We start from the raw sequence: 25,547 nt of genomic DNA on the forward strand, positions 1-25,547 counted from the left end.
TTATTTATCTGTGCTGTATTTAATTAACTAGCTTCCTTCTGTTCTACAGAATAGGAAATTGAAAGAGCAAGTGGCTTGCAGATTGAGCTATTTTGTCACCTGGGCAGGCAGAGAGCTGTCTGTCTACCTGACATACAGGGCCGGGTGTGTGTGTGCAAGCTTGCCTTCTGTTGCAGGCTGATGCCTTGTCCTGATGCCCAACTCCCCACTAGAGAGCAGCCACACAGCTTCTGCACAGAGTAAGTAGCTGTTTGGGACCTTAGCACTACAGTGTAACTGTAGAAAGACACAGTTTTAGCTTTCCCATGAACCCTGTGTTGCTCCTAGAGGAAGACCACACTGCCTGCAGTCAGCGCTCTGAGGTGCCTTAGCCGGGCATCGACAGAGGCAGCAAAGAGAGGGTAGAAAGAGGGAAGAGAGAAGTGATTCAGAGCACCTGAATTAAACTCCTGGTACTGTTACACAAGAGGAGCAGCCTTCTCCCCATTGACTTCTAAAGGAGTCCCCTATGATGAAGGGAAAGAGCAGCAAAATTAGCAATAGCTGAAACCCAGAGCCTTCTCAAATGCAGGCCCCGAGTACTGCTCCTCAGCGTCCCACTGCACACTAATGCAAGATCCCCTTCCATGGTGCCATAAAACTAGCCTGCCATTGCTACATTTATAGCATACTTCCCCTCCAGTCCTTTGTGAAAGATACACTGAACTGACATGGAACAAATAGTTTCTCTTAATCATTGAAGTGCTTTATTTTTTCTTAATCCCCTACAGTCTTGCCCTCTTCATACTTCCAGTTTTCAAGTGTTTATAACGATAGTGACTTTTGGGAGGGAGTTGTATTAGACTACCTGCAGAGATCTGTTCCAACCTCAACTATTCTGTGATCTTTCTGATTCAGCTTAAATGCTGCTTTTTGAGTTTGTATCAATCTCCCTGTCCTCACACTGAGCTCTGCAATGCTGATCACTTTACCAAATTCATCCTTTTTGATGCACCTAGTGAAAAATCTAGCAGCAAAGTTCAGACTTCAGGTGCAGTCTTGCAGTGATGACCTGCTTCCTTATAGACAAAAGTCTTTAGAAAAAAATTAAAACAAAGTATGGAAATGAAATCCTCTTTCCCCCCCCCCCCCCCCCAATTTTTATTGCTGAGTATGATGCTACATGGCACGGACTGGCCCTTTGGCAAGTTTGGGTTAGCTGTGTCCCTTCCCAAGCTCTCGCCTACCCCCTGGGCAGGGGCAGAGTGAGAGGAAGAGACAGCCTTGACACTCTGCAAGCACTGTTCAGCAACAGCCAAAACACGGCTGTGTTATCAGCCCTGCTTCAGCTGCAGAGCCAAAAGCAGCCCCTGATACAGGCTGCTATGAAGAAAGTTAACTCCATCCTGTCCAGACACTGCACAAAGTAAAATTAATTTTGATTTGGAAAATACTGCTTGTTTAGAAAGGGTGGTTAGGAAATACCAAGAATGACCTCAAACTAGAAAAACTAATGCATATTTTCAACTTTGTGGTGTTGTATGAGCACTTCAAGTAGAGAAATGGTTGTAGTAGCTCTCTGCTTTTCTGCACAGTAAAACTTTTGAGTGCAGTGGACTGAAAGTCATCCAGAAACATCTACAAATCAGAATTTTGATCCAGACCTGGGCACTGGTAACTCCAAATTAAAGGTGGAAGGGTGAAGGACCCACAGCCAGCTGAGCTCCCAGGGTATGGGGCCAGTCAGAGGCAGCTGAAGGCCATTCCCTCCCTTTGCCCTGGCTCCACTGATGGAGGCTCTGCTATCTCCACTTCTGGGAAAGAGTTAAAGCTGGATGGATCTTCGTTTGTTTTTTGTCTGTGGCTGGAGAGAACAGAGGGAAGAGGCCAGTTTACAAAACATGAGTGTTGTAATGCCAGCCCTGGTGCAGAATTTGTCAGCTCACAAAAAGAGCATTTCAGGTATGAGGTTCCCTGTCCGACAGCCACCAAGGAAAGGCAGAGGGCAGGATGGAAGCACCCTCGCAGCCAGGCAGTGTCCCTGCGCAGCTGCTTGGACCACTGTGGCTGAGGAGGTGGAAGCTGCCTATGACTGACCCCCACCACTGCCCACAGCACCAACCCTGGGACCTCTTCATTTCTGTGCACAGCTCACACACCACAACAGGTTGGCTGCTTATGGGGTGGAAAACCTGCCTGGGGCCCAGCACAGCTTTGCCATCATCAGCAAAATCACTTAATCTCTCAGTGCTGTAGATTCTCAACCTGAAAAATGGTAATAGTATTCATTTTCCCTTATCAACGTAACTATGTCCACTTTTTTTTAAAAAAAATTAACTCCAGAATACAAAAGACGTGAGATGAGCTTTGTAGGTCAGCTTAGCCTGCTGAAAATGTTTCTGCTTATACTTGCATAAAGTATCATTAAATCCCACCTCTGGGTTTACCTGCTTGCTAGAGCTTAGCAGGAGCTCTGCAGTGCTGCAGCACTGTCCTTGCCCAGCCCAACCAGCAGCAGGGGAGGAAAGGTGCAGTACAGAGCTTCAGATTTTTCATGTCTTGGCTACAGAGACAGATAAGCTTGACTTTTCCCCTTGGGTTTCTGCTCCCCTGTTAATAAGGCAATTGCTGTAAAAACTGCATGATTGGTTATTTATTATGCACAGAAGAGGCAGTCTATACTCGTGTGTGTCTGGAAGGTTCTCTCTGCCCCTCATGTCCTTTGATTTATATGCCATTGTACCTGCCCCACATCACAGGGCAGCTGCGTCCATCAGCTGTAAGGCTGATTTGGGGGTGGGGGGACCAAATGCAACATTTTCATACAGCTGAGAGCACCTGAGAACTGCCACTGCACACAAAAAACCTCCCACTGTAAATGCATGAAGCATAAAGCCAAATTAAAAGAAGATGTAACAGGTATTGATTGCACTATTTAGAATATAGCCTCAACTGCGTGATCTTATACTGGATGTGACAGCACTGAGAAACCCTCCTGTTGGGTTGACATCCACTACCCTCAAATATCACCTGGCTCTGGAGGGGTAAGCACAGGGTATTGCCTCTACCTGTCTGATACAGACTCAGAGGTAAAGCTGCCCGAGTCCCATCCGCCTGCATAACAGAGCTGAAGGGTCTGCTAGGAAAGGGTGTCCTGGCTGCCTGAATGTGATCCAGTGTAACCGAGCAGCCTGAGTGTGTGGTGGTGTGTGAGCCAATGAAGGGCGCTGTGTGGGGATACACACTCAAGCCTGTGAAGCGTGGAGCTGACAAAGTAAATGCAGGATAACCGAGGCCTGAATTTGCTCTTTCAGTGGACCCTGGGGCTTGCCCTAGCCCTTTGCTTGGACGCACTCCATGCAAAGGGACAAGCAGCACGTTTGACCTAAACCCACTTTCATCACAGACAAGTAAACAGAAATGCAGAAGACACTTTGGAGTGCAGAGATTTACCCCAGCTGAAGCACCCTGGAGTCACATGTGTATTCAGGTGAGAAAGTGAACTACATCAGAGCTGGGTGACACTCCAGAACTACCTCAAGCATCTCAACATTCCCAGCTGAGCAGCAGAACAAGTTACTCATTACTTTTGGTATCACCTAGCCTTCACCCCCTTCTCCAATTTACTCACAAAGACTACTATAATCTCTCCCCTTTCTGAACTGACCTAGTCTGCAAACAAACAAATCCCACTGGTCTGGGCGGCCAAGTACAGTATGGGTGAAGAGCCCTGCAGAACTCCCAGTAACAAACTCCTCTGAGCCCCCTGTGGCATTAAAGGCCCCAGAGGGCAACAAGCTGCCGCTAGTGTCCCTGGGTGAGACCCTCCACAAGGTAAAGACCTCTGCACTGAATGGCACTGAGCCAGTCAGCCCCAGAACATTCACAGAACCACACAGCTTGGCCAGGATGGCTGGCAGTCATCTAGCCCCATCCCTGCTCAACGCAGGTCCACCCAGACCAGGCCCTGAGCAGCCTGCTCTACTGACATTTTGAGGATCACTAAGGACTGAGATGCTACTGGGCTACAAGATGCCTCTGGGCAACTTGTTTCAAAGTTTGGCTGCCTTTATGGTGGGGAAAAAAAATATTATCCTTATATCTATTCAATTTCCCATGTTGCAACTCTGTTCATTGCCTCTCATCCTATTACTGTGAGAAGAGCCTGCCTCTACCTATCTACACTCTCCCAGTAGCTGCTGTAGACAGCAAGGCATTTCTCCTTAGCCTTCTCCTGAGGCTGAACAAACCCAGTTCTCTCCGCCTCACCTATGCATGCCACACATTGTCTGTGCTGCTCTGCCCAGAACCAGTTTTTGCCTACACCACCAAGGCTCAGCACAAGTACACACCATTGCTCTTCTGGCTGCCAGTGCAGTATTTCTCCCCTTCAAACCGACGTTTCTCCTTTCTCTGCCCCCTCCCCACTCCCCACCATCAATGCCACAAAGCAACAGGCATAAACTTTGCTCAAGGAAGCCATAAACAGCACAAGTAATCTGTTAAAACAGCTGATGGAACATTAATGAGGTTTTGGTTTAAAGCCAAGTGTGGGACTACGTAAGGCCCTTGGCTCTGCCAGTAACCAGCTGTGGAGCATATGGAGAGTGATCCTCACCAACAATTGCTTCCTGAGCCTCTGGGCCCTCACAGCAGGGGAGTCCCCTGCGCTCAGACTACAGGAGGAAGAGGAGGCCCCAAATGCTGCAGCACCAATTTACAGATTGCTACATTCCAATACATAATTTCCTCATGTGCAACAGGGCCGCATGCCAAGGCATCCATCTCATCCAACAGGCTCTATACTAGGTGTTTTCCACTCTGAAGAGTCCTGTTCACTGTACCACCAAGATCTTTAGAAAAAAAAACTCTGCATAAACTACTCAATCCAGTTTAAATAAAGTTAAACAAAATGCATCTTCACTTTCTACGCAAAGGCCTATTTCTGTGACCAGAGTTTAAAATCACACCCTGTATCTGTTGACATCAGGTGGTGGGCTTTGTTCTTCCTTAAATCACTGGAATTAAAGAGGTGTCAGTGTAGGTCTTATGGCCAACTAAGAGGGAAGTTTCTCTGAAAAATGTGACGGTCCTTACCTTGCTCCAAGCATACTACCAAAAATCACTGGCTAGGCAGGCAACTGTAGCTGTGGTAATTCACTCCTCAGAACACTGCAAAAGTACAAAGTGAGGTTTCTGTGACAGGACCTGGCCATCTGATGTTAACACAGAGCTAATACTTCTAAAGAAATGAAGTCTGCAAACAGTGTCGTTAACAGCAAAACCCTTTCAGGAAATAGGCATGAACAAGAGTATTAAAATTGCATTTTTAATTTTTTTAATAAAAGAATCAAAGAAAGCCGTAGCACTTGTTTGGGGAAAAAAACAAAACAAAACAAAAAACAAAACCACAAAACATTCCAAAGTGAGAGCTGACAGTAAAACATTCGGCAATTATAGATTTACAAGCTCATGAAGCAGAGTTACGGTGAAATCTTACGAAGTCATGAGAGGAGTCCCACTTACCACGTGAGACTATCCAGAGACACATCTCCAAGAGCTTCTCATTTCAGTTCCATAATGTGAGTACCACTTGCTTTTATGCAAGGGTAGTTCAGGCTGTATAGCCACTGACTGAGTCTAATCGAAGTGTTTCCACAGAAAGCTGTTGATGGGAAGAATCCCCAATTCATTTTGAGCACAAGTCCATGGCTTTTAAACAAGCAAAATATTTGACCAATTAGAAATACTATTTTTAGGTTTACCTATTGCAAATACAAGCTGTAAAAATCAAGAAGCAATTTATGATTCAAGTATTTAGACTCCCAAATGTTTAAGGTGTATTCCCTTATCTCTGAAGAACTGAGCTAAGAGATAAAAGTTCTTACCTGGACAAAATTTCATCTAATTGTCCAGAACAACCTCCTGCTTCCATACTGCTCCAGGAACAAGAACAGAAGAAACTCACTATCATCAGAGTTGAAACTACTACCCGCCTTTTGAATGAGAGTGCTGGAAGAGCACAAGCATTCCACTTGGCTTCTGATCATCACACTTCTTCAAATACAAAGCATCGATATTATTGCATGCACCGAGAAACCAGGCAGTTGAACGTCAGCGCAGTCAGACTATGTCAATACCCTCTTAGTATTTCTACCTGTTGGTGAACATACTACATCTATTACAAATAGAACGTTACTGAGCGGCACACTAAAGCAGCCACACCAAGGATCTGTATTCATCACTTCAAGCTTTCTAGACCTCTAGCACTTCATCTGTATGTAAACAAAGAATGTATTTAGCAGGAAACACCACCACATTTTCATTCCTCAAATTCAATTTCCCTTTTTAAGGATAAAATTACTAGCAAATTATTTCAAAGTATCCTGCTCCATGATTTTGACATTATAGGTGCAAAATAATTTGTATCTTTATATGCAAAATAATTTGGTAGTTGATTCAAGTTCTCCTATGTCCAAATACACAGTTATAATATCATTCTCCTCCTCCATACCATTATTAATAGATGTCTACTCAACACCCCCCCAGTTAATATCAGAATGCCATTAAAAATACTTGATCCCTTAGGTATGGTGTAAAATCATTTTTTTTTACACCATTCTGTTAAGCCAAATGCTTGGGCAGAGCTCCTTCAAAACTCTGTTCCCCTCTGCCTCCCAAAAGGAAATATATAAATTGAGAAACAAAATCAGCGCAAAGTTAGGCTGATCAGCTTGGAGCAACTTCCCCCCCATTACTTCCTTCTGGACCAGGCACATGATAAGAGATGACTGGTTCTGCAAATTTGTCAGGGGTATGTTTGGAGTATCTTTCAAACTGCCAGCACACTCTCCTTCCCCAGTGCAGTCCTTTTTACCCAAGCATTCACTTTCTGTTAGTTTCCATTAAATGCTTTGGTTCCAGTACTCCCAAATTCAGAGGAAGGATAATCCCCAATGGAAGCCTCAAACCCATACAAAACTGGATTATTCTAGAAGATGACCAGCTGCACCAGCTAGTATTACTTGTTGCCCACTTCTTCAAGGTACTTCAGCTTTCAACTTCACCATTCTTCCATGGACTAGGTAAGTACACCTTCCAGTTTGTCCTTTTCTTTAAGGACTCCAAAATGTCACAAAAAGTGCTGTGAATTGTCAGAGATTCTAGCTTGTCACAAATCACTATTCAGCATCAGTTTCTCCAGGCTGAAGGCAAGACAGAATGAATGTTTACGTTCCAAGCATCACCTATTTACTGTGGCAGCAAGGAGGACAAATTGATTATTAGTATAGATGGATAAGCAGTAGCCCAACTGTTCTTCTCCCTGTTTTTCGATAGCACATATTTTGAGGAAGACTTAAAAGAGCACAATTCAACCTGAGCTAATAGCAAGCTCACACAGGGGTGGAGGAAGAATTTACTGGAGTACTCTTAAACTCACAGTGTAAGACAGTGGTCTCTTTGGAAAAGAGAAATCTTTGCATTAAACCAAACTTTTCCCAAGATTTCAGGTTTCTGAACCAGTAAGAGAGTCCTTTAGAAAGAAGTTCAGAAAGCTACGTAATAACTAACTACGGAACAACTTTTTTTCTGCTGATGTGGCAGTAATGGCAACCAACTTTGCCCTGAAACTTCAACTGAAACATTATCAATAAGTAACTTGCAAGAAAGTCAGCTCCCATCCTCCTCCCACATCCTCTTATAATCTTGTACACAAGCTCACATAGCATGTTCCCAAATGGGAACTTTCAGCATAAAGATTTTCAAAGACCATGGAAACAAACTAAATGGTGCAAGACCAGAGTGAGAACAGAAGGATCCCACTGACCAGTGTGAACAAACAGATACCCCACCTGCACGCTTCTCATATAAGGAGACTCTGTTAAGAGCACACAAATAGACAGTGAACCTGGATTTGAGTACTGGGGTAGTTTAAGGTTCACACTGATTTGGCAAACCCACCTTGTCCAAGTCAACTGGCTTACAAACTGCACCCATGATTTTAGTAAATATTTACATGTGTTGTATGCAAACAGACTGAACCTGCATAAACTTTACCACCAAGATTTTCAAGTGCAAATGTATATAGTCTCCCTTAATTCTGCTCTTAATGTATTTTTTTTAAAAAAAATTCAATTGTTCCCCCCAAACCCTAGCCTGCACAAATTCTCTGAAAATAGACAGTGATTAAATATCAATCTGAAGGTTCACAAGAAATGAACTACTTAATTGAATGAAACATAGCTTCAAACAAGCAACACTGAATCTATTCCTCCATTAAAGAGGACTAGAAGTCCCTGCATAGACAAAGCAGTAAATAAATGTTAGAAGTACTATTAGTTAAGACATCAGACAAAAACAGATCAGACTCCTGACTTGCTATTTTTGTCTTCACGTAACAACTCCATTTGGATGTTCAAAACTCAGCCTCTCCCAACATAAAATATTGCTTTCTACTTGCAATGCAGTATGAATAAAAGGAAAGACTTTCAGTCTCAAAACATTTAAATCACTGATGTATACAGACTGTTGATTGTCATTGGTTTGTTCCACAATTGCTTCAAATTAAGCACAGGTGAAGAGAGTTGCAGATGCATCCAAATGTAGGGTTGTTTCTGTAACTTAATAGCACTTTGATGTTTGCCTTGCTGAATTCTTCACTGCTGAAGGAGGATCAGTCTTCAGTTTACAGCAAAAAACAAAACAAGGCAGTTATGAAGATCATGTGACACAGAGCTCTGAAGCCCACAGCGGAGGTTTACTGCAATATGATAGTCTGCTTCTGGTCTCCTGAGCACAAGCAGGTGCAGTAGCAGTTGCTCCCTCCTCTTCCACATCTTCCTTCACCTCCCTGAAACATTCAGCTTCTTGAAATGGATTCTCCAAGAGTTTCAGAACGTTTCTCACCTAGAGAGAAAACATAGCATGGTTATGAGAACTTTGAAAATAAAGGCAAAATGATGTAGAGAAAAACCTCACATTAAACAATGATTGATTTTATTTATGATTGTATTTAATACAAACTCCAGACAAGCCAAATATTAAATATATGAAAAATATGCATATCAAGTAAGCTGAAAACTGTAAAATCATAACTGGTTGAGTTTGTATCTGTATGGAACTCAAGCTCAAATAACTTGAAATGCAAGTATCTAATACAGGTTCTTATGCCATTTCTCAAAATAAATTAAATTTTCCCCTATTTTGCATGTAACAGTCTATGCGATGAACTCCACAGGTGAAAGCCGTAAGTTTTAAAATATAACACTTAGCACAGCAAGGAACAAGCATAAATTAATCCCCAGCTGCCTCCCAAGGTAAACACCATTCTGGAGACAGTAAAAGCAGGGGTAAGAGTCTTGTCCTGGGATCAGCCTACAAAAGCTGGTGGAGTTCAGATTTAGATTTTCAATTCCTTTCTTTGTCCTGCAGTCATTAAAGTCACAGCTACCTCAGAAATAATACAGAGCTTCTGAACAGTAAATTCCCAATGCCCTTACTGCCCGAGATACCAGAATGAATCTCACCTAGCATAATGTCAGTCATCAACAGCACTGCTACACATCCACCCAAACCGAGAGATAGGAAATAGTAATAGCGTACCTCTGAGAAATCCCCATTTTCAGCTGCTTCTATGGCATTCTGGGCAATATAATTTCTCAAGATGTATTTTGGATTGTTTGAATTCATAACCTTCACACGATCAGTGTTCCAGGCATCAGCATCACTAACACTTTCTATTTCTTTTTGCAAACGGACTCTGAAATTAAGGAAGCGAAAATCACTGGTTTGGATCAAGAATTACAAGCTAACAGGTTTCCCTGCCTTGAGATCCTTAGTTTGCAGTTCCTTAACAAATATTACATCATCTATAATCCTCTCCGTTTATAAAATGCAGCATGACAATAGAATACAAAATGTCACTTCATTTAAAAGCAGCATTACAGACCATCAGCAGGTCCTGACGAGGCTCGAGGAAGTGGCACACCTTGCATATATTCTGAAAAGTCAGACTGAGACATTGGTGCACAGGCTGTTCTGCATTGCTCTGCAAAAGCCATCACATTCAAATCTTGTCTTGTAAGTATTTCTACACTTGTTTATTGGTTAAAGGTTCTGATGTTCGGATAAAAGTAAAGGGATGCAATACAGCTGAGGTAGCTTCATCTACCTTTTAGCAGGAATACTTGCTATAACTCTCAGGCCCCACTGGAGAACAGTATCACAGGCAGCCAGGTGAGGAAGGAGTCCTAACCTAATCCACACAGCAGAAAAAACTAATGCTTTACTAAGGGGTTTTCTATATTAAAAAAATCTCTTGCTAACACTATGCTTTTAGGCTTTTAAGTTATGCCTGTTAGAATAGTCTAGACATTGTTTTCCTGCCCATGATTTCTTTTACAGTTACACTTTAAGAATACTTCTACTTTCTATATCAATACATAGATTTTTCTTTCAGAAAAAAAAATTAAAAGGATAAAAAGCTTAGAGGTCAATCAATTGTAGTTACTGGGCACTTAAAAGCTCATGACTGAAATTAGTCTCTGCTAGAATCAACATCAACTTGAACTTCTTGAAGCACTTTTAATACTAGATTTGATGCTAAGTGATTTCTATACCCCTGCCCCTCCCCAAAATCTAGTAAACAAAATATAAAGATGCCCTTGAACTTTCACAGCAACACAGATACTGCTCTTGGCGGTAGCTAATATTCCAAGCTGCGTGCCCCCCGCATCCCTGCCAATCTATATACTTTGAGACAGGGTGTCTTTCGTGAGAGAGGCACATTGTTCTCAAATAAAATGCAGAAATAAAATACACTGCTATGAATACTGAGAAGCCTTACCTGTATTTCTCCAGCCATTCTTTCCAGTGTCTTTTATTTCTGCTGAGTAAATCAGCTGCTGTCAACTGCTGCAGTTTAGAGAACTGTTCAATGCGTTCTAACTCTTTATTTATATTAGCTTTTGTTCCAATTAATGCAAACAGCTGAGGATTCGACTGAGCCAACATTAGCATCATTGACAGTTGTCTGGGAACGAAAGGAACAAACACATTAAAGTTGAGCTGCCCATCAAGAACCATCTTTTTGCAACCATAAAGTAGATATGAAAACATTCATAATAACCTGTGATTTCACTAGAGATGTGAAATAACAGTACTTCATAATCAAGAGAACAATTTTTTACTACAAATTATGCTAATTTTACTGTTCCTTCCCCCTTCTTCAGTGTGTTTAATTCACATTCCTGTGGTACAGAGAGTACAGACAGCAGATTTTCATAATTACCAGTTGGGTTTAGATGTGCAATTCTCATCAAAATACCCTTGGAACTTTGAAAGTAATTTGGAATAAGGAATTTGATCTCACTTAGGTATCAGGATAATACAGACTCCATAGGTTTAGGGGTTTTTTAAATTTCTTTTCCTAACAATAATACTGTAACAGTATGCAGAATAAAGATCTAACGCCTACTAATTTTACCAGTACTAATAAAAATCCAGATGATATGGGGAAAGATACCTCATTTAAGTCATATGAGACAACAGTTTATTTAAATCTTTTTAACTACCCAGTCTAAATCACAGAATGAGAACTACTTTGTGGTAATAAATTCCTAACAATATCCAGCTATTTTGCTGCAAAAGTTTGACTAGGATTGTATCTTTTTCCATTTGACTGTGTTAGCTGGTACTGTACAATAGCTTCACCTTATTTTTCAATACCATGCTAGCTAACTTACTTTTCCTGGATTAATAACTGCACTACAGCATAAAGTAAAATAAAAAAACAGAGAGTGTAAGTTGAAGCATATAAAAAGACACTAAGTAGTTTTATTTCCTTCTATGAATGCATTTATAAACAGAGGAGAAAAGAAACATCATTCCCCGGCCTCAGAACAGACAACTCATTATATCAGATTATATTTTCCTACTTTTAGCAAGCAGAGATAAGCTAGGTACTTTGATTTTTGAGTTTAAATAAAGTACCATCCAAATCCGATTTACACATCTGACATGCCCAGTTCTATGATATCCAAGTGCTGTGACAAAAAAAAAAAAAATCAGTTATGCACTCACTTTAACACAGTACTATTCCCCTCCAAAGTTTTACATCCATATCATGATAATTTATAGCTACTTTTCATATTCCTCTAAGCCTGAATGCAGTGTTTAAAAAAAATACTGTTTCATCGCTGTCACATGAGCTATATTCACACTGAATGACATCTGCTTACAATTTCAAAGTAGCTGAAACCTGGAACTAAATAAGCAGTACTCACCACCTTAATTTATTTCCCTTTTGTTTTAGGGTATCAGCACAAAAACTTAAATAAACAGTAATATGATAAATGGCTACAGCCAACCATCTTGGCATAATACCAAACTTGTATGAACAAGTTTCACACCAGTCCATTTTCTCAACTCCCTGTTTTCTGCAAGTTGTTGAGTGTGATATCAACACACAGAAAAAGCTGAAGAATTTGGTAGGTTCATTACCTTCATGGAACCTTATTAAAACAGAGAGAGAGACGAAAAAATGTACCCCAAATACTCCCACTTTAATTTAAATTTTTTAATATCTGGGAAGATGCTAGGAAAAAAAAAAGACAAATTAACAGGTCATAATGGGTCACACATTCCATTTTCCACTGCTCCAAAAAGTGAAAAACTGCTGCAATCACTGTTAAAAGCAGCAGTTGAACAAAGCTATTTTTCCATGCTCTGAGCAGCTGGACTGCAGAACATGGCCCATCGAACGGGACGTGGACAGCACCACACAGTTTTCAGACCCTAAAGTCTGTATTTGGGTTATACTTAGCTCAGAACATCAGTGGCTGAAAGTGATCATTTGCTGACAGTACACTGGCAGAACACAGTAGCATTATTGTTCAAATCCATTTCTTCTATAAAATATTTCTGTATCACTTCACTATCTGGCACTCTCATGGCCTTAGTCAGCAGAGACAGTGGACAAAAAAAGAATAAAAGGACCAAACGAAACCTCAGACAAATTTAGCCCAAGAGCCAACTGCTGCAAGTCACTGCTGAGCATTTGCCAGTCACAAAACACATCAGAATTTGCACTGCTGTAGGTCATGATGCATCTACTTAACAGTGAAACTTCCAAATTTAAAATTAGTCAAATATTACATTACATGCAGAGTTCATTTTGGTTATAATGAAACTAAAAGCACAGGCTAAAAGCATTTAAGTAGAGAAGAGTACTACCTTGGATCCATCTGCGGTTTGAAAGCAACTTTCAGTTCTTCCACAGAAGCACACTGACTTGTAAGGTCTTCTAAGAAATCTTCCAATTTTGAAGGATCAGAGCCTACTGAGAATGAACTCAGTAAGTAGAAAATATTTGTGAAGTCTCCACCTGAAAAAGTGAATTCTATGAGTAATGCAACTAATAAATCAGTAGGAAAACAGGTCCCACACGTCCTTGCCAACTCCCCCCGCAGTAGTACAGGTCACCACTCTGAAGAGGCAAATAAACTGCTCCCTCACTGAGGGTGCAAATGTGAGACTGGGGGAGCCCTGTATAAGGCAACAGCTGCCCCACAGTTCACAAGAAGGTAATTATTTTTCAGTCTTGGGTCCTTCTCTCAGATGACAATGTAGTTGCACCAGCCTGCTTTCTTGTAAAGTCAAGATATAAACTACATTTTGGTTTGATTATAGATACTGATGGGCTCTTAAATAATAACCTTCTGTGCTCTTCACCAACCTGTGAGATGCATGGTTTCAAGGAGTTCAGACACCAGTTTACTATCTTCTTCTAATTCCAGCTGGATTAGGCCTAGTTTCTTCCTCATCTTCTGCAAATAATGTTTCTCAAATTCTGCATCATATTCCTCTTCCAGAATGAGTTCACTTATTTCCAAGGGCAGCTCTGGAACTAAAGCTTCAGCAAGTTTCCCCAGGTTCCACTTGCAAATCTCTGGCTGCTTGTTGTAAGCATAGCGCCCTGTATTATCAGAACCATTGCAAATGTGCTCAGGGTCATATCTACAAATGGAGAAATAGTTAGCATTCTTCTAGTTATCTGGACACCAATACAGTGAGAAATGTTAATTTTTATTATTTTAGTCTTCTCCAGGAAACTTTAAAAATTCAAAAGGGAACACTCCTTGATTCTTTTCCCAAAGTTACCCCATTAGATATTTTCTTGCCCTGTCAAACACTGAGAAACCCCACAGGCTACAAGAACAGTCTAGCAGTTACAAATGTTGTGAACACAATTGTTAAGAAGTTGGAAAGTAGTAGTACAGGACGACTAAAACTAACAATCTATTTTGCCACAGAGGGTTCATAAATCTGCTTTAGAGTTTAAATATTAAAGCAGTTGTGAACATCTGGACTGTTCTACATAGCAAATACATATGCACGTTTCAAATAATTATGCCACACTGACCTGTCCATAAATCCAAAGGGGCCGTAGTCAATGGTTAGTCCAACTATGCTCATGTTATCTGTATTCAGCACACCATGGCAAAACCCAACACACTGCCATTCAGCAACCAATCTCGCTGTCCGTTTTGTTATCTAAAAGAGATTTTTGTTTTCATTTTTTAACACAATGTATTTCCAATACATTCATGTATTTCCAAGCATTTCCTAGTCTGAACTGACATTTCTACAGCTCTAAGGGAAGCAGGTGCTGGCAGTATGTCATACACACAAATATCTTCAGGACAGTTTGTCTCCCTCCTCCTGTTAATAACTGCCCTGTTTCTCAGTCTACCATTTCTGTTTGCCTCCTCTTCTTTCTTTTCATGCTTGACTTGCAAGTCAATTGTACAGCTTTAAAATGTACTGGAGACCGAATGCTGAAATAAGGTAGACTGTTTGACACCAAACTTGCATACTACTCTAGTCATTATACAAATACATTCTTTTGCTTACTACTAATTTTAAAGACCCTTTAACTACAGGCAGGAGAAAACAGTCTAAGAAATAAAATTAACTCTATGAAACAAAGCCCAATGTAAAGATAGTCTTTTGGTTTACCTGGTATGTAGGAGTGATTTACAGAAAGGTTAAGTGGTTTACACAAAAAATTATTCCCTGATAACAAGTTTTAGCACTGATAAGCACTTCCATCAATTTATTGAGAGCTACAATATAAAAATATTCCAAAAATGACAATTTTATTTAAATACAATTTTTCACTGATCACATGTTTCACCAGAGTTTTTCCATTGCTTAACTGAGAGTTATTGTTATGGAATCCCTGACTGAAACCACCACATGTGCCCCATTCTTCAAATAAAGTGTCACATATTAAAATAGTTCTAGTTATTTAATTAAATTCACCCACTTGCCAACTACAACTAGATATGCCCTATGAAATCTAAAATTCAGGAAGCTAACCTTTTAAATAAACTTAGGCATTTCTAAATACTTTACTGAATTGCTGTAAACAAAAGTTTTATGTAGTCATTAGCTAAAACTTCTAAAGCAAACTGTTTTCATAGCTAAAAAAAAAAATCACTCATCTTCTCAAATAGCTATCAATGTGCAGAATTTTAAGGCAACTATTCTCTCCAGGCTGCAGTGTATTTTATTAAGGTTTAAAAAATGACCTAGTTAACAGAGGAAATGTTAGTTTTATGCCTCTGCCTTTAAACTCCAAATTTTTCCATTTTCCTTTTTTTAAACATGTACAGTCAGGTAAGGAAGAAAAATTAGAAAAGTCTTGCCCTGGGATAATCTGACAGATAGTAAAAACCACAAATGATGCATACTTCTGCTTTTTACAATATTCTTGTGTTAGTTACTTTAACCATTTTTCCTGAATGCTACTTCATGGGGCAGTTGGCAGCCAGCTACACATGTCCAAAACTGATTGCTGGCATACCATAAACCAGTAAGGGGGAGACACCCTGTACAATGGCTCTGTGTCAGGAAGATGGTAAAACTTTAAAAAAAGCCTGGCCAACACGGTTGGGATGAAAGCACTTGAGCAGTAAGGCAATTCATGACTGCTGGATGTGTTTGTGTGAATGCATCACACACTGCCTGTGTTCTGGTAAAAAAGAAATCCACTAATGAGAACACCTGAAAGCATTTAAAGCCTGGGCACCACACAAAGATGGGTATATTGATTAGAAAGAGACAGCTTTGCACTCACTTTGACCTTCATTCTTTTTGATCTTTTTTTTTACTGCTAGCCATACTAGAAAACAAGTAGGGTGTATATATAAAAAAGAGCACTGTCTCAAGGACATGCTCATTTAAATTTAAACACCACCTACAAATTATTTGAGAAGTACAGATAATGGTGTTTGCTTTCTAGACAGTGCTGTCAAATCCAATCACTTGTACTTTTTTCCTCCATTTCTTCCACGGAGCAAAAATAAATACAAAACTTGTCAGAGTTGAGCTGACAGCACATCCCCACTATTAAAAAAGAGAGAGAGAATGTCAGATTTTAAGCCTGCCTTTTGACCTCTTATTGGTCTGTTATGAACATGAATCATGTTGCAGCCATTCCCTCACTCCCTACCAGATCATTTCAGATTTCAAAGCACCACAACTGCTTTTATGTAGACTAGCCAAGTATATTAGACTGTGGTATTTTTTAATTATTCTGTTTACTGGCTAGTTACAACATTCTTATTTGGGTTGTAACATAATTTGAACTTCAGGTGATACAAATCAGAGCCTTTACTATAGCTCTCCAGTAATTTCAAACTGGATCCCTTCTGCAAGGGTAGCATTACTATATACTAATCACTAAAACTCAAAGAGAAGCAGCTTATTCCCTTACCCCAAATTCCTTCTTTGCTCACTGAGACAAAGATATATAGTAATAGAAATTCAACGTCAAAAATAGCAATACAGTAACAACAGTGAGGCAAAAGGTATATTCAGAAGACAAAGTGTAGATACCAATTAATTTAGCTATGTTTTACTTCAAAGAGAAATATAGCAATTCTACATTTATTAATGTTATGGTTCTGATTTTTATTATGGATCTCCAGTAATTGTTAAGGTCTAACTTTATACAGTAATTGAAAACGAGTTCAAAATGGGTCTCAGAAATCACCCAGCCTCTCCTCTGGGCCACTGCCAAATGACCTGATACTGTACCACGTCTAAGACATATTTATCTCACCTATCTTACCATTCCCAAAGCTGGAGGTTTTGCAACTTCCTCAAGCAAGCCCTCGCAATGCTTGACTGTCTTTAAACATTTCGATTCTACAGCCTAAAGTTAAAGTGATTTGCAGTCAACATTCCTGTTCGTAATTTGTAAAATGAGAGACCTGAAATGACTCAATGTTCTCTGTATTTTACAAGATGATGCCTTGCAAGTGAGGTCTCGATACCTTCACTCAACTCATCGTCTGACAGTCAGGGCCAGAATTCCTCCTCACAGTCTAAGACAGCAAATGGAGGCAAGCCTTGGGAAGCTCTCCCAGAGCAGAGAAATCATGATTTACTGTTAAAAAGCTTAAAATGCTTTCATCAGTTTGATCAATATCAACGTTGCTTTCATCAATAAGCAGTTCTATTGAGAGGGTTTTCTTCAAAGAAAAGAATAGTTCAAGCAATTGGATGATACAAGGTATTAACCGACTCCAGCCATCTGTGCTTGCAGATTGTGGTGCTGCAATTCCTCCCCTCTACTCCTTGCTAGGCCGCTCAGTGCTTGGAGTGATTCCAATCCCGTCCTGGGCCACATACCAATCTAGGGAGGTATGGACTGCAAATGGCAGTGAACCAGAGCGTGAAGGCACCCCTGTGATGAGCCTGGCTCCTGCTTTCCCTATCACTTGGGAATGGTTATAACAGTCCATCACCTCCTGACAGCCTGGTACATCTGTACCTGGGACACAGCCGAGGGAGAATAACGGAACTGCACATCCATCAAGTTCTTGGCCTGTGCAACTGGTGGAAGACACCAGAATACTTCATTGTTTGAGCTGGGCCAGAGTGAAAAGTACCCAGTGAAAGTCAATTATCTCGGACCCTATAAACAGCGACCCAAGTGAGACCCTTTGAGCTCTCCTGGATTGCAGCAGGCCTGGGACCAGCATCTCCCCTGATCTGGGACACCTCTCAGGTATCAACTCCTCCAGGTATCGTCTGATGTTAAAGCTGACGGAAGGCCAGGGCAAAATCGAACCCCTCGAGTCTCAATTATTGCCCATTTTTGAATGCCTATGCACTGTTTTTACTCTAAACTCGAGAAGAGGGAAATTTTGACTTTGGGCTACTTCTCTTTCACCCACCTCTCTCACCAATGTGTTTGGGTTATTTTCATGAGCGTGGGTACATACGTATTTCACTGGATCTAAATACTTTTGTCTGTCTGTGTGTTTGTACATCTTGTGTTTATGAATATAAAAATATATATATATTTAGGATACTTTATAGTTAAGTTAGTGTGAATCTTGTCATTTTCAAATCTGTAATTAAGTTGCTATTTTAATCATAACATTTTACTGAGATGTTTTGCAAATCCTTAAATTAGTTAATGATTAAGTGTTGCTAGTCATTAATAAATCTTGATTTGCTGCTAAATCATTACCATGTTAATATCTTCATCCACGACACAGACAAATACCCTAAAGATGACCGCTATGCATTTGTGAAGAGAATCTGATCTTTCTTACCTCTTTGAAGAAAGCGGCATTCCTCTGAATACTGTTGTCTGAGTAAGCCTCCTGGATTTCTGGATAGAAAGTGCTGATCACATAATCAAGCATCTGTATTCGAATATCATTTCGGTTAACACTGGGACCCTTGCGTCCTGTGTATTCATCAGTAGGTTTAAAAATTTCAAAAGAACCAAATCTGTTTTAAAATAATAAACACATGTTGTAGTATTATGTGCTACTATTAACTTCATTTGACATTACAAGTAGTAAAAGCATTTAAGAACACCACATCATCTCTTGAGTTTAACACTAATCCTTCAACTGACTGAGAGAAAAGACCTGCAAGATTCCTACACTGGACCCAGCGAGGCTCCATGACTCAACCCAAGGGAGTGCATACATCCACATATAACTAAACTGACAGATCAAGACCCTAGCCAGTAGTGAAGACCAGCTCATTACAGTTTCTTACAACCACTTCTACAGAAAAATTCCTATCCCAAGTAAATATACTGGAATAGGACTTATTTGAAATACTAGACTGTACATCAAGCATGTAAGATAGATTTTTTCCATATATATATACACACATGCATATAGGCACATACACATACATGTACATATTCCCTATGCCTTACCCTCCTCTAATATTCTGTTGCCTTACAAGAAGCAATGCAACTTCCTGAAACTCCTAATGTTTTGTGTCAGACCCTCATACAGACAGGGAAAGTACACCCAAACTTTGACAGTACTACACTAGAATAGCTTTGGAATTAAGGGCAGAGCTATAATCCACCACTACTACCAACATCAAAAAAAGCAGGTATTCTGTACAGGCATAAACATGAAAAATCTCTTCTGAGGTCTGCAGAACTTAGTTCTTCTTTCTACCAGTGTAGCATCCTTAGTGTTTATCTGCCTGTGTGCAAAGGCACCAGCTCAACCCATCTGCTGGACGAGAAGAGCAGCTTCCGACAGCCCGGTGAAAGAGTTCCAAGGCCCCAGAACAAAAAACACGCAAATGGTGTTGTTATGGAAATACACTTAAAATGGTATTTTAAAAGACTGCTGTGCTTGGTTTTAAAAGAATAAAAAAACTCAACAAAATAGGCTTCTACCTTATAAACGTAGAAGCTATTCTCAGAACAACTGTACACCTTTCACTTTTTGGATTCCCATCATAAAATACGTCACGGACAACTTTTGAGTCAGATGTCACACACGTTCCAGCCCTCGTTGTTGGTATTCCTAGGTGGAACATAGCCTCGCTGCACAGGAACTCCCGTATGCTCGACCGCAGGACCTTCCGACCATCAGCTTGCCTGCAAGAAGACAACACGGGCAGTTTTCAGGCTATAAAGGCAGTAACTCCTGTCTCCCCCTTAGCAGTGGAGAAACAAAAGCCTAGAAGTTACATGCTCTGTCCACAGTCACACAACAAAGCAGTGGCAGATCTGAGAACAAAAGCTGGACCTCCAAAAGCTCAACTAGACCAACACAACACACTTGCAACAAAGACCACACATAGCAGAAGAAAATAAACCTTCCAGTTACACAAACCCCTTCTAATCATTAACTCTGCTGTTTTTACTGATGCAATAGAGTCTTTCAAAAAGTTAAAAAGTTTTGGACAAGTTTTATTATATAAGAAGTCAGTTGTTTCCTCTTATTAAAATGGCTACTGTTACGCCTCCTGAAAAGCAATATTTTGGATCTTTCTGGGTAAGTAATCTAGAAATCAGGTGTTAAATATGGGCACACATGGCAGTTGCCTTGAAAAAAACCACTGAACTGACAGCAGATAGCAAACTAGCTTATTTAACAGATATCAAGTAAACAGAACAGGCAGAGGTGGTTCTCAGCCCCACTTCAGATGCCACAGGCAAGCAGGAAAGCTGCCCAGGGCAGACCTACAGCACTACCACCATATCTGGGATTTTCACTGTGATTTCCCTAACCTTCACAGACCTGAAGAAGGCCTTCAGAGCACCACGTGTATGAAACTAAGGTGCTACCAAACCTGTGCACAGCTAGAACAGAAAATATAGGAAATGCAAGTAGGAAAAATGACCTGAAAGATTTAAAGCAGTGCAAGCTAAACTGACTAATGATGATATCCCATCCCTTGCAGGAATCTGGTCAGTATGCCATTTTTGGGGCTTTTTCACCATTCCCTCCCACAGCCAGGAAGGATGTGGGAAAGGCACTGCTGGCAGCAGGCAGAAGGACCAGCAGCACAAACAAACCAAACACCCACATTTTAGATACCATTCGCGTGGGCCATAGGGCCATATGGCAGCGAGCAGTCAGGTGCCCATGACACACTGCTGTCCCCACTTTCATCACCGTCTGCATCCCCCCTCCGAAAGGCGGAAAAACCTCAGCAGAGGGTAACCAGGGGCAGAGGTAACGTACTGCCTGAACGAGATGCAGTTACAGTCTTAATTTGCACGGGAAAACGTTGCCACTTTCTGGTTTAGTATTTAACCGTTACACTTGCTGCAGCAAAGATAAAAAAAACCCACGAGGGCTTCAGAGATGACCTCTGCCTCGGGGAATGACGCTCAGCGCAAAGCCAGCTGGAAGAGCACCTCGCTAATGCCATTAGCGGGCGGGGCAGCCCGTCTCCGGTCACCCCCGCGCAGCGAGCTCGCCACGCCGCGGGGGGGGTTCGCGTGGGGGCACCGGGTGCTGCTCCTCCCTTCACCGGGCTGTTCTGCCACCGCCCCTCCCCGCTGCTTCCCCCCGGGCCGGGGCGCCCCGCGGGGCCTTACCGGGAGAAGGGGGTGAGGCCGGCGCCCTTGAGCTGGATCTCCCAGCGCTCGCCCCGCGGGCCCAGCACCTCGCCCAGGTACATGGCGGCGCCGTCGCCCAGCTGCCCCGCGAAGCTGCCGAACTGGTGGCCGCAGTAGCAGTGCGCCGCCGGCTCCGAGCCCGCCAGCAGCCGGTTCCCGCTGAAGTACTGCGCCGCCTCGGCCTCCGCCGCCTCCCGCTCGGCCGCGGGCGCCTCCAGCCCCAGCAGCGCCAGCGCCGGCAGCGACATGGCCACCAGCCGCGGGCTCTGCAGCGGGCTGGGCCGCACCCGGGAGAAGCAGGCGCCGGGCACGGCCCGCGGCCCGCCGTCCTCCGAGGCGTCCACCGGCAGCGACCGCAGCGCCAGGTTGTCGAAGCGCAGCGCGCCCAGCCAGCCCCCGCCGCCTGCCCGCGCGCCGCCCTCGGGGCCGCCCGGCCGCGCCGGGAGACCGGCGGGCTGCTGCATGGCAGCGCCCAGGGCGCCGAGCCGGGCCGGGGCCGGGGCCCCCGCTGGCAGCAGCAGCGGCAGGAAGCGACGAGCGCTGCGCAGCGCCGCGGCCATCCGCCTGGCCCAGGGGCGGGGCGAGGGGCGGGGCGGCGGCGCCGGGAGACCCGCCCGTCGGGGCGCCCCGCCCGTCCCCGGCCAGGGGCGGGGACGTCGCCACGCTGGGTCCTGCGGCGGGGGGCGGGGGCCGGGCGGCGGGGCCCGTGGGGGGGCGGCGCGCAGGGGGCCCGGCACCGGGAGCGCGGGGCGGGTATAAAAGCTGGCCCCGCGGCGGGGCCGCCTTTGCCCGCCCGGAGGCCGGAGGCGTCGCGCGGGGCAGCTGGCCGGAGCCACCACCAGGTCGCGGGGAGGGGCGGGGGGGGCGGCGGCGGCGTGGGGGGTGCCCCGCTACCGCGACCGTTAAGTCGGCGGACGGCCCGTTTTGCCTCAGCAGCGCCTTGGGCGCCGGATCTGAAGAGGGAGAGCCCCGGGGGGTGGCACGTGTGGGCTTACCCGAGGCTACCCCGCCCGGGTTGGCTGGCGTTAAGATGTCCTGGCTAACGAGGGGAGGGAAATCGCGGGAGAAAGAGGAACCGGAAAGCTCCCCCAGCCGGGAGGAGAGGGGTGTGCTGGTCCAGGCCATGCTGGAGCACGGGGGAGACCCGTGGGACTGTAAGGTCATCGGGCAGGAGCCCACCCTGAGAGCTGCGGAGATGCACTGGCAGAATTACGTGTCCGCCTGCCACCCCAAGGGGGAGAAGAAGTGCTCGGCCCTGCAGTGGCTGTTGTTCGATCTGGCCCGGGTCTTGCAGGCAGCGGTGGAAGAGAAGGAGCAGTGTATCCAGAACCTGCAAAACAATCTGCAGGTGGCTCGCAACGAGATCCTGGCGCTGCGGTGTGAGAGCTCGCTGCTGAGCGAGCAGGCCGAGGAGCTGCGCAAGCTGAGGGAAGAGCTGAGGGCTGAGGCGGTCGAGAACGCCCAGCTGAGAAGCAAAGTGCAGTGCTTGGGCACCCTGCTGTCGCTGGGAAAGGGTTTGGATCAGAGGATGGTGGCGGCTCTCAGGAAGGCCAACTGGGACCCGGAGATGTGGGATGGCGACAGCTGGAGTTTGGAGGAAAAGAAAGAGTCGTTGGCGCAAGGAGTGGGTGCTGCGGGCACTAGGAAACTAAAGCCGGTGGAGGGAGATAAAGGCCAGGGAGAGGGGGATATGTCCAAGAAAGAGAAGGTGTGGAAGAAACGTAAGGAGGGGTGGCCTGTGTGGGTAAACCGAATGTGGACCTTGGAGCAGTGCACTCCCTTCACGCACGAGGCGGCAAAGCAGCTGGTGACCGCCATTGGGCTGTCGTGGCCCAAGGTGGGGGCTGTTATCAGAGCCCTGCCTGCCAATGAGGTGTTGGGGGGGGAGATCTTAAGGCTGGTGATCAGAAATTTGGGAGAGTACGAGCCTCTCAAAGATAACATGGAGGGGGCGCCCTGGAGAGATGTCCAGGAGGCGTCAGCCTACGTGTGTGGGAATGTCTTACTCCGGGTGTTAAAGCAACGGGAGAAACCAGTGACCCGTGACTTCGACATCTTTGGGGTGAACGTGGAGCAGGGGGACGTGGGGGTGCTGGCCTGCCGTGCTCCCGAGCTGCACAAAGGGTTTTTCATCAGCCTGGGGTCTACTTTAATTGGCCGCCCCCTCGGTGAATGTATGGCTACCTTGGAGAACATGGGGACCCTGATGGGAGCTGAGGGGAAAGGTATGGCAAAGAAAGATGGGATGGGGGCAAAGGGGAGGAAATACATTCCTAGAGGGACAATTTGGAGATATTTAATAAGCCAGGGGGTGAATGAAGGAGAGCTAGATAGTCAGCCCACAGGAGTTTTACTTGCCAAGATGAAGAAAATCCTTCAGGAAAAGGGGGTGAAGCAAGAGGAGATTTGGGAAAAACTGAGACAGATGAATCCATCAGCTCCTCCCCCTATCCCCTTAGGGGACCTTAAAGATTAGGAGTCCCAACCCCTGGTGTCAGTGGGATTAACCTCCACAACGCTGACCTGGTCTGCAGGGGGAAGGGGTTATGTGGAGGTATGATGTCTGTTGAAGGGGGGGTGTGAAGTTGCTTTCTTAATTGCTATGGGATCAGAGACAATGTTATTAGATTATCAGGGTCTTCCACTCCTGGCTAAATCCATCTGGATATGGAGAGTGGGAAGGGGAAAAAGGAGGGGAAAAGAAGTAGAAGCCGGGTTGTGGGTAGGGGAGGATAAACTGAATGGGGGGGGTAATTCTGGTAAAAGAGGGGTAGATTTCCTGTCTCAGTTCAAGGTGGATCTGTCCAAGGGAAAATTGTATAGTGCTGCTGCCTCAAAGTGAAGCAATTGCAGGAGTCCTCAAGTTAGTGAAGTGCTGGTCTAAAAGTAAAACAGAAACAGGGGTAGTAAATGAGGAATATGAGGTGGTTCCAGCCAGAGACCCCTCTTCCTATCCCAGTACCCATACAGTAGTGCAGCACAGAAGGGTCACAAGGAGTCTCAAGGGATGCAGCAAAGGCTGAATAGATTGGGATTTAAAATCCCTGTTTTCACAATTTCTGTGGGAGTCCAAGGGTGTGGAGTATGTGGATGGTGGAAACCCCTTGCAACTTTGGTGGCTTGGACTAGACAATCTTTAAAGGTCCCTTCCAACCCAAACCATTCTGCGATTCCGTGACCTGTAAATCCATGTTGGGTTATGCCTTTGACCCCTGGGAGGGGGCACCACTCGAACAGTGGCAAATTGATTACATGGATCCCTTCAAGAGGTTGAAGGAGGATTTGTGTTGGTTTGTGTTTGTTGCCATTGACAGAACAGGAAGATGGACAGAGGCAATGACAGCGTATGAGGCTACAGTTAACACCGTAGTTTGGTGTCTACATGAAGTATTGAACACATGTGGTCCTCCAATCTTAGCTGATTCAAATAAAGGAAACCACTTGACAGATGCACCAGTCAGAAGTTCCTGAAAGGGGTAAGGGTGCATCAGTTAATTCATATTTCCTACCATCCACAGTTCTCCAGGGGTAGTGGAGAGAGCTAAGAGGCCCGTCAAGGTGAGATGGAAGCTAATTCACAAAGAAAGGACTAAGCTGGAGCACTTCTGTTTGTGTGCTGGGCCATGGGAACAAAGAGCTCACCAGGTACTGCTGCAGCCCTTACGAGCTGGTCTGTGGCCCTGTCCCACAGACAGATATCCTGTGGCGATGTCAGGAAACAGCCGTGTGCCTCTGATACTGATTCAGTCCTGGAGCAGGGTTCAGTCAGCAGGGAGCATGGACCCATGCTGCTCTCCGACATTGCACAGCTAAGAGCAGCATGCCAATACAAAGCAACATGAAAATCAACCCCCACTGGGAAATGCGGTCCTATCCACACCCCAGGTACAAAGGGGAAGGCCCAGAGAAAATTTAGGGGTGACTGTGACTCATGGGTTGGGAAACGCAGAACTAATTGGAGACAAAGAAGAGAGGGTTTCATGGATAGATGGGACCCACTGCCGGGAAATCAAAGAGAATGTTTCCAACTAACATGGAGGTAAGATTGGTCTTCAGGATCAAATATGGCTGTGGGATTGATCACAGGTGTGAGAGCCTCAACAAGAACCATCTTCTTCAAGGCGCTCATCACTGTGTTAAAGCATCAGGAATATTC

At 44.1% G+C, this 25,547-nt stretch overlaps 1 protein-coding gene across 2 annotated transcripts; it reads right to left on the bottom strand.

Annotated features, from left to right (window-relative positions):
• Positions 1 to 5,294: 5,294 nt before the first annotated feature.
• Positions 5,295 to 21,951, bottom strand: SELENOO (selenoprotein O). 2 transcript variants are annotated; one of them, XM_074827681.1, is made up of 9 exons: positions 21,371 to 21,951; positions 19,715 to 19,918; positions 18,612 to 18,792; positions 14,402 to 14,532; positions 13,715 to 13,995; positions 13,213 to 13,363; positions 10,826 to 11,011; positions 9,583 to 9,739; positions 5,295 to 8,886 (listed from the first exon to the last, which is right to left on the bottom strand). In XM_074827681.1, exons 1-9 carry the CDS (start codon positions 21,949 to 21,951, stop codon positions 8,692 to 8,694), a joined length of 2,067 nt encoding a protein of 688 aa, XP_074683782.1. In that variant the 3' UTR covers positions 5,295 to 8,691. The 2 variants fall into 2 exon arrangements, with proteins under 2 accessions (XP_074683782.1, XP_074683783.1); XM_074827682.1 differs by having other exon boundaries at positions 19,754 to 19,918; positions 21,371 to 21,870.
• Positions 21,952 to 25,547: the final 3,596 nt, after the last annotated feature.

This window comes from Strix aluco, chromosome 5, assembly GCF_031877795.1.
Source record: "Strix aluco isolate bStrAlu1 chromosome 5, bStrAlu1.hap1, whole genome shotgun sequence".
NCBI classification, from domain to species: domain Eukaryota; kingdom Metazoa; phylum Chordata; class Aves; order Strigiformes; family Strigidae; genus Strix; species Strix aluco.